Source organism: Megalobrama amblycephala, linkage group LG24, assembly GCF_018812025.1.
Source record: "Megalobrama amblycephala isolate DHTTF-2021 linkage group LG24, ASM1881202v1, whole genome shotgun sequence".
Classification (NCBI taxonomy): domain Eukaryota; kingdom Metazoa; phylum Chordata; class Actinopteri; order Cypriniformes; family Xenocyprididae; genus Megalobrama; species Megalobrama amblycephala.
The window spans coordinates 32,136,965-32,150,115 of NC_063067.1; the positions used below are offsets into that span (position 1 = coordinate 32,136,965).

Consider the following 13,151-nt stretch of genomic DNA (forward strand, 5'->3'; position numbering starts at 1 on the left):
GGTTGTGTTGTTTTGATTTAGCAACCACCTAAATATACAACGATTTCAGAGTTTGGCTTTGCTGAGGCATGGACACTCTTTTATCTGATTAATTGAAAGCACAAAATGTCAATAATTACTTGATCTATCTGTCTTCCTGCCAATGGAAAAGGTGGCAGGTTTCCATTCATGCCCCAATTTCTGTAACAGTCCTGTCTGAATTCATGATGGAACCATCACATGGTTCTATAATGTGACACTCTTCTCATGTTCTGTGATGTAGATTCCCACCAATCACACAAGGTCCATGTAAGCATGCCTATAGATTAATCATCAATCACTATTCCTGCTAACAATGCTTGCAGGTTTTGTGGCAACTAAGCACTTAATTGATTGATCGAAGTCACATAGTGATTGACTCATCAAGAAAACTGATCAGCTTTCCCAAGAATTAATTAAACGCAAGCATCTGAAACACATGAGCTGACCAACCTTGCAACTGTTAGCAAATCTTTTTTTTGTGCTTTGGCCTTTTTCAAAGAGTCTGAATTATACAAGGACACTTGCACTCTGACAGCACTGGGAAGAAAAGCTTTTATGTTTTGTATCATTTCGTGGAGGCCAGGTCTTTTCAGAAGAAGGTCAGAGTTGCACCTGCCCCTCTAATCTTCTCAATAAGTCATAAATAAACCTTGAACTCGCATTCACCATAACAACATTTCATCAGGGAACTGAGCTTAGAAGTGGTGTACACAAATGTGAGTGGAAAGAACACCTTTTAAATCCCAGCAGTCAAATGCAATAGACCTATGCTGATTTGCACCAGAGTTTTTTTGTATTGTATTTCACTGATAGGTTTTTCCTTCTTTGTGTATATATATATTTGTTTTTTTTTAATCAATAACACAGCACATGCGAAAGGTTCCCATACCTATAAGATATCGAGTAGCTGTTCTGCTATCAATTATCATGGGAATATATGCTGTTTTCATCTTGCTATTCAATCACTTATTAGCACACTATAACCAGCCACTGCACACTGTAATTCTGCGTGTAGCTAGTGATATCCACATCATTAGGATGAGGCCTGTTCTTCTTGTTATTGTATCAATGGAAAATGGCAGGTAATGATTCTCATATGCTTGTTTCCAGTGCCTAATAATCCACTGAGTCATATCTTGTCTCAAAAAATGGGGCAATGAGTGCTTGAGTTCCAGATAGACTTACAATTTGTCCATACTGAATCTCTTTGAAACAGATTTTGGTGTTAGATTTGCAACTGAAGTTAGATCTTATAAAACTAAGGTAAAATAATGAATAAATTGGAGAGTAAAATGGCTTGATAATTAGAGGTGACCTAATTGCAGCGCCTGAGTTGCTAATAACAAGCATTCGTAATTAACCTCAAATATAATGAAATGAATAACACACCAGAGGTGAGATAAGTTCTTCATGCATGTTTGTTATCTAACTAAACATCCATCCATCCATCCATCCATTATAAAGCAAATATCTATCTACAAACCGATTCCAAAAAAGTTGGGACATTGTACAAATTGTGAATAAAATAGGAATGCAATAATTTACAAATCTCATAAACCTATATTTTATTCACAATAGAGTATAGGTAACATATCAAATGTTGAAAGTGAGACATATTGAAATGTCATGCCAAATATTCGGCTCATTTTGGATTTCATGAGAGCTACACATTCCAAAAAAGTTGGGACAGGATAGCAATAAGAGGCCGGAAAAGTTAAATGTACATATAAGGAATCAGCTGGAGGACCAATTTGCAACTTATTAAGGTCAATTGGCAACATGATTGGGTATAAAAAGAGCCTCTCAGAGTGGCAGTGTCTCTCAGAAGTCAAGATGGGCAGAGGATCACCAATTCCCCCAATGCTGCGGCGAAAAATAGTGGAGCAATATCAGAAAGGAGTTTCTCAGAGAAAAATTGCAAAGAGTTTGAAGTTATAATCATCTACAGTGCATAATATCATCCAAAGTTTCAGAGAATCTGGAACAATCTCTGTGCATAAGGGTCAAGGCCGGAAAACCATACTGGATGCCCGTGATCTTCGGGCCCTTAGACGGCACTGCATCACATACAGGAATGCTACTGTAATGGAAATCACAACATGGGCTCAGGAATACTTCCAGAAAACATTGTCGGTGAACACAATCCACCGTGCCATTCGCCGTTGCTGGCTAAAACTCTACAGGTCAAAAAAGAAGCCATATCTAAACATGATCCAGAAGCGCAGGCGTTTTCTCTGGGCCAAGGCTCATTTAAAATGGACTGTGGTCAAAGTGGAAAACTGTTCTGTGGATCAGACGAATCAAAATTTGAAGTTCTTTTTGGAAAACTGGGACGCCATGTCATCCGGACTAAAGAGGACAAGGACAACCTCAAGTTGTTATCAGCGCTCAGTTCAGAAGCCTGCATCTCTGATGGTATGGGGTTGCATGAGTGCGTGTGGCATGGGCAGCTTACACATCTGGAAAGGCACCATCAATGCTGAAAGGTATATCCAAGTTCTAGAAGCAACATATGCTCCCATCCAGACGTTCGTCTCTTTCAGGGAAGATCTTGCATTTTCCAACATGACAATGCCAGACCACATACTGCATCAATTACATCATCATGGCTGCGTAGAAGAAGGATCCGGGTACTGAAATGGCCAGCCTGCAGTCCAGATCTTTCACCCATAGAAAACATTTGGCGCATCATAAAGAGGAAGATGTGACAAAGAAGACCTAAGACAGTTGAGCAACTAGAAGCCTGTATTAGACAAGAATGGGACAACATTCCTATTCCTAAATTTGAGCAACTTGTCTCCTCAGTCCCCAGAACGTTTGCAGACTGTTATAAAAAGAAGAGGGGATGCCACACAGTGGTAAACATGGCCTTGTCCCAACTTTTTTGAGATGTGTTGATTCCATGATATTTAAAATCAACTTATTTTTCCCTTAAAATGATACATTTTCTCAGTTTAAACATTTGATATGTCATCTATGTTGTATTCTGAATAAAGTATTGAAATTTGAAACTTCCACATCATTGCATTCTGTTTTTATTCACAATTTGTACAGTGTCCCAACTTTTTTGGAATCGGGTTTGTATCTCTCTATCTATGATTTGGCTCTATAAATTGTAACTATTGCCATCTGACACCTTTCTGGATCAACAAAAGTGTCTCAAATTATAGCATTTAGCACTGCTGAGTCTTGGCACGATTCAACATAACTCTGCCAAATCCATTACGTGAGCTCAGTTTATTTTGGTCTTTACTATGCGGTTATGGAAAATATAAGAAAGTCCAAGCAGGGCAGAAAGTTATCAGAAAGCAATTCACTGCAATTGTGAAATGACTGAACTGGCAGGGTTCCTCATGGTAAACGCTGGCAAGAATTTGAATGGTTATGACAATAATATACATTAAGTATGTTTTAAATTATTAGCAAGCATTAAAGGATTAGTCCAATTTTAAATAAAAATTTCCTGATAATTTACTCACCCCCATGTCATCCAAGATGTTCATGTCTTTCTTTCTTCAGTCGAAAAGAAATGAAGGTTTTTGATGAAAACATTCCAGGATTATTCTCCTTATAGTGGACTTCAATGGACTCTAAACGTTTGAAGGTCAAAATGACAGTTTCAGTGCAGCTTCAAAGGGCTTTAAACGATATCAGACGATGAATAAGGGTCTTATCTAGCGAAACGATCGGTCATTTTTGAAAAAAAAATTAAATGTATATGCTTTATATAAACAAATGTTCACCTCCTAAGTGCCTCCTGCCAAAACCGCATTTCCGTATTCTCCAAAAAGTTTACGCTGTATGTCCTACACCTTCCCATATTCTACTTACGGAAAAAAATTTAACTGCCGCTGCATTCGTTCCGTAAGTAGAATAGGGAAGGCGTAGGACATACAGCGTAAACTTTTTGGAGAATACGGAAATGCGGTTTTGGCATTGTATTTTTTTCGAAAATGATGGATCGTTTCTCTAGATAAGACCCTTATTCCTCGTCTGGTATCGTTTAAAGCCCTTTGAAGCTGCACTGAAACTGTCATTTGACCTTCAACCATTTGGAGGCCATTGAAGTCCATTATAAGGAGAAAAATCCTGGAATGTTTTCATCAAAAACCTTCATTTCTTTTGAGTAAATTATCAGGAAAAGTTTATTTGAAAGTGGACTAATCCTTTAAGAAACAATATGGCAAAGACAACCAGTAACAGTACTATAAAATAATACAATGGACAACCAAACCATGTGTAGTATAATAGCACCATGGACACACTGTACATTTTTTCCAATATATTTACAGTCTGTATTTACGATATATTTCTGGCAACTCATTGCCATTCTTTCAGCCATTTTTACAGTAGTTTTTGTACAATGTCACCATAATGATAAAACCATTTACGTTATTATACCACAGTGGAGGGGTACTGTTGTGTCACGGCAGAAAATTATCTAGCTTGCATTGGATTATTTGTAAAATTCTGAATACAATATTTTTTTGCAAAATCCTGGTCATTGTTATAGCAAAAACGGTTAATAAAATATGCACTAAATATACAGTAAAAGTACTATGAGTGAAATAATTATACCGTGGAAAGACAGTCGTCCTTGCACAGTGTTCTTTCCCATCTTGTTCTCTGCCACACATTCATAGCCTCCGGCGTCCTCCTGCTGGAAACTGGGAATCTCCAGTACTACATTTGAGTTCTTCATCTTCACCTTGCTAGGAAACGGCACTCCATTTGCTCTCCTCCACGTTATCTCTGGAACTGGGCTGAATGTATGAAAAAAACTATGATAAGTAGTAATCTTGCAAAAGAGAAAAATGAAAACGCTACAAAGAGAAGAAAAAAGAAAAAGAGATAGGGGAACACAAAAGATGAAGATAAAGAATGGAAATTTTGTATAATTTCATTATTTTGTAGATTACTGTCGTTCCTACTCATATCTCAGCTCTAACATTCTAAATGAGATACATTTCCTCATAAGACACCATCTCATTTCTTTTTGCAAGGAAAACGTATATGGCTCATCCACTAATGGGATCAATTGAGACAGAAAAATTGCCTCAAGGCAAAAACTAGACTGTTATACGGTATTTCCCAAACAGACTTTGACAAGCATGTTTAAAAGGTGGCGAGAAGAGGTGGAAAAGGGCCACGTTGAAAAACACATTAAACTCAATGGCAGAGTACCATTAAAAGTCGGGCATCGGTAACTACAAAAGGGTGAAGAATTCCACTTACTTCCCCAAAGCAAAACACTCCAGTGTCACAACTGATCCCTTTGCAGCTGGAACCATGTCAGAGAAATGAACCTCTATTTTCGGCTCATATTCGCCCATTACGCCTATGAGGAAAAAACTGTTATTTTTCCATTCATAATTCATTCACTGATTATGTATAATAATAGAGAATACATTATATGATAAATACAAAACAGTGTTAGTAGGTGAATGGCGGCTTCTTCTGAGAACAAGCAGCTAAAACAAAGGCAACAAATAATTCATACCAATCTGGAGTCTGACACTACGCAGAGAGGTGTGGTGTTTGCTGCAGTTTTTACAGTGTCTGTAAATATTTTATCCAGCCATTGTTTATGTTTACTGTATGGCAAAGTATATTTAGGACTGTGAAAGCGTTTCTTGGAGAGTAAACTGGGTTGTCCATGAAACTATGGCTGCTAAAAAACTAATTTACACTGTTTTTGTTTAAAAAAAAAAAAAAAGTGTTTGCATGCTGTCAAGTCGACACCAAACGAAAGAGTTTCGGTGTTGCTATCAAATCCTAAGCAAAATAAATTAGTGTTATATTTGAAGTCTAAATACAAAGACAGATGCATTGCTGTTTTTGTTGATTTGAATGCTATTTTCAAAAGCTATTTTCAAATTAGTTCATATTTTAGTTTTATATTTTCTGTAATTATAGCATCAGCTGAAGAATCAACAGAACAGCTGACAGGGAAAAATAGAACTTTACAAATTTGTACCAAGTAAAACATTTACTATGATGTAATAATTACTTGTTTGTATGGGTATATGCATATTTTTGTTAACCAGATGATGTAGTTACAACATTTACCAGCAAGGCTGACTGCTAAAGCTAACAAGCCAAACTTTGAATCCTTGGTATCAGTAACCTTTGTGGCATCTCACACCATACTGCCATCTGCAGGTGGGATGTCTTCTCCCAGACAGACAAAGAATATTCAATAATGTTACGAGTGCTTGATGACTACAAAATGTACAAAAAAGATTGCATTTAGTTTAGTATTTCTAACTTTGCAATCTTTTTTTTCAGCATTTTTTCAAAAATCTTTTTTGTCTTAGGCCCTGTTTACACCTGGCATTAAGAAGCATTTTCATCAATCCAATTCAAAGTGGACAACACTAAATACAGATGTAAACGGGATCTAAAATACTTTAAGCTTGTCCACTTTCGACCACTTCCAGAGGTAGTCGAAAACGCAATTGACGGGATTGCTTTCATAGTGGAAATGCTCATGTGGTCGAATGCATTCGAACAGCTGCAAAAGACTGCCTACTCTCCGCCTATGCTGACTTAATGCATAAACATTATGAGAAGTGTGCTAGCCAGACAGGATTTAAACTTTGTTGGCTGAAGACCCAAGTTTGGTTTGAAGACGGAAAAACGTACCAAGCACAATGTTCTCCACCATTTCTAACACACACTCACAGCGTTCACTGTGGTCTTGCAGCTATAAGAGCAGAAACAAAAGCTGATGCTCTCCCTATGTTTTTCCGTAGTCTCCGGTTGCATTCATATGTAAATTGTGCAAGCTTATTTAGTCCATTAGATCAAAAGATCTTAAAAAGCCCATACATTTACCCACACATAGACCCTCCCCTTGAAGAAATCAGGACAGAAGTGGTCAAAAGTGGCCGAAAGTGGACAAAAAAGATGGATTAAAACACCAGGTGTAAACAGGAATGTCTCCTTCATCTACTTGTGATCTGATTGACCAAAATGCATCATAATACCAGGTGGAAACTGGACCTTTTTAGTCAGTGCTTAAACTGAAAGGGGTGGGGTGTTCATCAATGCTTTGAAGTCAAGCTGATTGAATCATTGAAATATAATATGGAACCAAATGAATTCCTACTACTGTAAATTATCCCTCTACTTAATTTATTACAAAAAAACATATATCCGTTTATTCCACCATGGGAATGAAACCCATGTAAGCCCAACTAAATACTGCTTGTTTCTAATGTTGCATAAGAACATGTTAACAATTTAGTTAGTGTGAGCTCTTGATGTTTTCTAATATTTAATATTAATTGAGCAGGGTTGTGTTAATGAAGTTTTAATTATATTATTTTCACTTGATGATGTTTTATTAACAAAGTTTGGGAGGAACACGTTCAAATGATCTATCCAGTCAGCATGAGAGGAGGCCTATATACAGTATATAAATAGACAACTCACCTATGTTCCTCGACAGTTTTCAGCATCCCTCTGCCACCCCGACTCATCACTATTGGCTGGTTTCTATCCTAGCCAGGGATACGAGGGGAGTACTCTGGGTTTGGGCCAAATTCCGAGTTCGGAGCCTCCCCTCGAACAGCACGCCAAACACGCATACTACACTACATTAAAGCGGTTGATTTATTTAATTTTATATTTACGGGGTGGAAGATGGAGCTGGAATGACCTCTTAAGTGCTCTGACACAATTCAAACAAATCTGATGCCAACTGCATCAACAGGTCAGTCAAACCCTTTAGAGCTGATATTATGATTCAGCTTCTGCCTACTAAATTGCCCACTGAAAAAAAAAAAACAAAAGTTGATATTTACCATCCGTTCGTAGTACCAGAGGGGTCGGGGAGCTGAGGACTTTGCCTTTTGTGATACGGTTTACCACCACGCACGTGTAGTTACCCACATCCGAAGGCTCCACTTTGGCGATGTAAAGGTTTCCCGTCTCCTGAGAGACAAAGCGACGACTGTCTTGCTGAACAAAGTAAGGGTACTCGTTAAAGACCCATGCAAATGAGAGATCTGGAAAGGAGATGAGACACAGAACATATATAATTCAAAACAAATGAACTAGGCTAGCCAAACACTCTAGGGAACTAGAATGAGAAATTCTTTGTACTTTTTGGTATTATCATTAGGGCACCAATCCCACTTTTCTTTCCCAGTAGCACTTCTGAAATCTGACCCAGGTGCATGATATCTTTGGTATCTTTATAAAACACAATGAAGAATGTCCATTTATATATATATATATATATATATATATATATATATATATATATATATAAAATACTTGGACCCAATAGGTGTCAGGAGCGTAGACTCAAAGATCAAGTGAGATGAACTTGCACTCTTACTTGAAGTCCTGCAAATTTGTAAACATTTTTAGAGGCCACAAGATGCAAGGAACACCTTATTGTGTTAAAGTCTTTGCATCTCATGGCCTCTAAAAAATTATTTTGCTTTTGACAAAGTGTGCAAGCTCTTCCCATACAAACCACGTATTAAATCCCATAGAGCACACTTATAAAAGTCATTGCTCTTTATTTCACATAAGTATACTGCATATTTATGCTAGACTGAACTATAAACCAAAAAAGTATATACTATAAAAGCCTTACCTCCTGCATATGATGGTGTACCACAGAGTAAAACTACCCCCTGGCCTTCTCGCACAGAGACAGCGCTTTTTGTTTGCGTTTTTAAATTCAAGTCTGAAAGGTATGAAAAAACAGTCAGAAGATACAGCAGTGCTAGATGTGTGAGCACCTTAGAGCTGATTTCTTCTATCTCAGCTTAATATGTAGAGACAACTATAAGTAAACCATTCGTAAACCAGCAAACCATTTTTAAAGGGATAGTTCACCCAAAAATGAAAATTTGATGTTTATCTGCTTACCCCCAGAGCATCCAAGATGTAGGTGACTTTGTTTCTTCAGTAGAACACAAATGATGATTTTTAACTGCAACCGTTGCCGTCTGTCAGTCGTATAATGCGTGTCAATGGGAACTCCATCTATAAGAGTCAGAAAAACATGCACAGACAAATTCAAATTTAACCCTGCGGCTCGTGACGACACTAAGACACGAAACGATCGGTTTGTGCGAGAAACCGAACAGTATTTATATCACTGAATGCACTCTGATGCCGGAAGTGATGTCTCGCTCTCATTGAAGCAAAGCGCGAGACATCACTTCCGGCATCAGAGCGCGTTTTCAGACCTCACACACCGGATGCTCAAGGCAATTGGACATAGTGGTGTATTAGAGGTAAAAAATGATATAAATACTGTTCGTTTCATGTCTTAGGACATCAATGTGTCGTCACGAGCCGCAGGGTTTAATTTGGATTTGTCTGTGCATGTTTTTTTTGACTCTTATAGATGAAATTCCTATTGACTTGCATTATACGACTGACAGACTGCAACGGTTGGAGTTAAAAATCATCATTTTTGTTCTACTGAAGAAACAAAGTCACCTACATCTTGGATGCCCTGGGGTAAGCAGATAAACATAAAATTTTCATTTTTGGGTGAACTATCCCTTTAATCCTTACAGATCAGGATCCAACTGTCAAATGTAAGATACAGAGGGTGACAAAATAAAGGAAAAACCAACATAGTATGACAACCATATTCTGCCAGAACAGCTTCAAAGCACCTTAGCATTGATTCTACAAGTCTCTGGAACTCTGCTGGAGAGATGGAGCACCATTCTTCCAAAAGATATTCCCTTATTTGTTTTTTTGACATTGGTGGTGGAGAGTGCTGTCTAACACATTGGTCCAAGGTGTTCAAATGGGTTGAGACTACGGTGACTGCGATGGCCATAGCATGAGATTCACACCATTTTCATACTTATCAAAAACATTCTGTCACCACTCGAGCCCTATGGATGGGGACCATCCTGGAAGAGTCCACTCACATGAGGATAGAAATGGTTCATTATAGGATAAAGTTCCCTCCAAGGGGACAAGTGAATGCAAACCATGCCAGCAAAATGCCATCTACGGCATAACAGACCAATCAGATTTTTATTCACTTTGTCACTTATCGCTATGTTTTGGTCTGAAATGTTATTTATTAGTCATCTCTGGTCTGATCTTCTTTTTGCCTTCAGTTTCTGGGTGTTCAGAAGTCTTTCTTTTTCTTTCCCCTCTTAGTCTCGACTTGGCTGCTCTGGTCAGCAGATGCTCTGACCTCACTGTTGTCTCTGTGAGAAGGTCCAGGATGGTCATCATCTCTGGATGTTTCTCCAAGTAATGGAGCAGATAGGTCAGCAGGTGTTCTGGATCCTCCAGATCTGACTTCACTGGCTGGATGTTTCTCCAGTGATGCCGGAGGAGAAAACATTGAGCTGAAGAAATCACTTGAAGAATCAGAATCAGAGAAATGGGTTGATCTCTTCATTTTCCATTCTCTGCCTTCTAACCTTGCCAGAAGTCTTTTTTTTTTTTTCTTTCAACACCCTATTTCATCTCAACCTGACTGCCTGAGCTTTGGTCAGCAGGTATTCTGGTCTGATCTCACTGTTGTTGACCCGGTGAGATGGTTCAGATTGTTTAAAATCCGTGCTTAGCCCATCCATAGATGTCTCCTTATGTGTTGCCGGTGGGTTATTATCAATATACAATTGATAAAATGCAAGAGGTGAAGCATACAAAGTGAAGGAACAGACATCTGAAATACAGGTCAGCATGGAGACCAATGGATTGTGTTGAACACCAGGTGTCTGGGGATTCATTAATTTCCTTGACTCCAATTTACGCACAAATGGTGGACGAAACCATTGAGGTCACGTCCTATGAGATGCGGAAAGCGTATTCGTAGAGTCCTCCGGTCATTCTCGCCAACAAGCTCTACATTAATCACATATTGGTTCATAAGTGTTTCATTATAAAGTCAACAAGAAAAAATGAGATTGTAGGGGCGATTAAAAAATAAACTAATGTGGAAGGCCCCATTATTCATCTCAACTGGACTCTAATCATCTGAACTGCTGACATAGCCAAAACTGCTATTATCAATAGAAGCCAGTGAATACTGTTATCCCGTCTTAACTTCTGACAAACAACTGAACACATTCAAGCTATTAAATGAAGGTAGAGTTTAAATGAAAGGTTTTCTCAGAACAAGGATAATGTTCAAACCTTTTCATACAAAAAAAAAAAAAAACTATAGCAGGCTAAACTGTAGAGGTACATGGGAGACAACAAATGTAAGGTATTCACTGGTCTGAAAATGCATTAAACAGTACAAATATCTGTCAAAGCACTTTACAGGGCAAGCCACGTTAAACTATATGCTTAAAGTGTTTATTTAAAGCGCTTAATGTAACACTTAACATGACGCATCTTCATGTTTTGGGCAGCTTGGATTGTGCATTTTTCCCGCACATTGCTCACACTGTGACCTGCACTATTTTCAGATACATTTTATCCATTAAAATGAATTGTTCACTGCTGTAAAATGATATAACTGGCAAAGGTTGTCCATGCACAGCGTTTGCATTTGTTGTTGATTATTTTTATTATTATTAGTTCAATCAAGACAGCTCTCAGAGTTATTTAACCAGCATTTATTGGTATGAGGCATAGAATGCTCGATTTTCAGCAGACAAGATCTGCTATGCAGCAGCTGCTGCTGAGCAAATACAAGAATTTGTTCAGCTTAGTTAAAATAGCATGGACAAATACAAGAATTTGTTCAGCTTAGTTAAAATAGCATGGATAAATGGCATGCTGCTGAAAAATACATTAAATCCCCCCACAGCAGATCTCTACAGGTGGAGCTGGGGAGGAGGAGGGGTAAACAAAAGTTTTCCTAATCATGCAGCAGGGCAATCGCAGGATAGGGTAAGAATATATGTGGTTGCATGGAATAGGAAGTATGTCTCGTTGGCTAATGACATGAGCTAAAATGTACACAACAATTTTTCAATATAATATTATTTCAATCATGACAACTCTCAGAAGATTTTTAACATGGTAATGGATATGACAATGTTAATGTATTTGGTCTTGTCGGAATAGATCTGCTACGCTGCTGCTGAATTGCTTCTGCTGTAGATTATTGCTGCTGCTGCAGAGCAAGTACAGAACTTGCTATTGCCAATACATACCCCGATACGCAGTAACAAATAGCATATATCAATAAGCCATAGCAGATCTATACAGGTGGAGCTGGGGAAGGTGTAGGTTTTAGAGGAACTCTGAAGCGCGCTGCAAACTGCTATAGTGAACGTAACCAACCAGCCATTTAAATGTGTGAGCAACAAGCTCATTGGCTGCATTAGTGACATGGACCAATCAGCTTGTGCCAAGTAGCTAATGCTGTAATTATCAGCTTGCATTAAGGGCCCATCAGCCAGCGCCATCTAGAGTTTCATGACTGAACTATGTATATATACCTATTTATTTTGAGTTAAATTAGTTAAACGAGTTAAATGTAATGGAGTTGTACATATTTAATTATTGTCATTCATTAAATGCAACATAAATCAACCAATTTATAACACAAATTCAATATTTTATGAATCTAAAAAGATTTATAAACATTTCTAAAGTTGTTTATACTGTACGTATGTATGTTAATAATGTATTTTTCAGTGTCTATACAAACATACAAAAATGTATGTGCACTAGAGCTATGGATATATATACATATAACAATACAATCATTGATATTCATAATCATTCATTTTCCTGTAGGAGCTATACTTATGTTTACATTAGCTGCATTAAGATGTTGATAACCCATTTTACTCATTCTTTAAGCTAGTCCAATATTGACAGCATCCACTTTAACACCTGTCACCCTGCATTGAGTGGCTGAAGTGCTAATATAGCATGCTAACACACAGTCGGTGACTCACATGCAAACTGGAGGCTAGCTCTTCTGCTAAGAATTGCTCCCTGTGGGTTGAAGGCAGTGCACTGGTATATTCCTCCATCCTGGGCCCGGTCCAGACTCCTAATGACCAAATTCCCTCCGGATAGCCGTCGACGGGAATCGGTACTGAGATTAATCAAGGTGCCATTCAGAGACCACCTACAGACACACAAACAGACAGATAATAGTGCACACAGCTCAATGTGTTATGATAACGGCTGATTTTGAGTGATTTTTTGTGATAACCTTT

The 13,151-nt window shown here is 38.1% G+C and overlaps 1 protein-coding gene across 1 annotated transcript in view; it reads right to left on the reverse strand.

Annotated features, from left to right (window-relative positions):
• The window catches only part of cntn3a.2 (contactin 3a, tandem duplicate 2), a 106,281-nt gene that overhangs the window by 52,677 nt on the left and 40,453 nt on the right, over positions 1 to 13,151 (reverse strand). The window contains exons 4-8 of the mRNA XM_048178857.1: positions 12,885 to 13,060; positions 8,633 to 8,725; positions 7,830 to 8,033; positions 5,257 to 5,359; positions 4,600 to 4,784 (exon numbers count right to left, since the gene is read on the reverse strand). Coding sequence (XP_048034814.1) covers positions 4,600 to 4,784; positions 5,257 to 5,359; positions 7,830 to 8,033; positions 8,633 to 8,725; positions 12,885 to 13,060 — 761 coding nt within the window. The remainder of the gene's footprint in view (positions 1 to 4,599; positions 4,785 to 5,256; positions 5,360 to 7,829; positions 8,034 to 8,632; positions 8,726 to 12,884; positions 13,061 to 13,151) is intronic.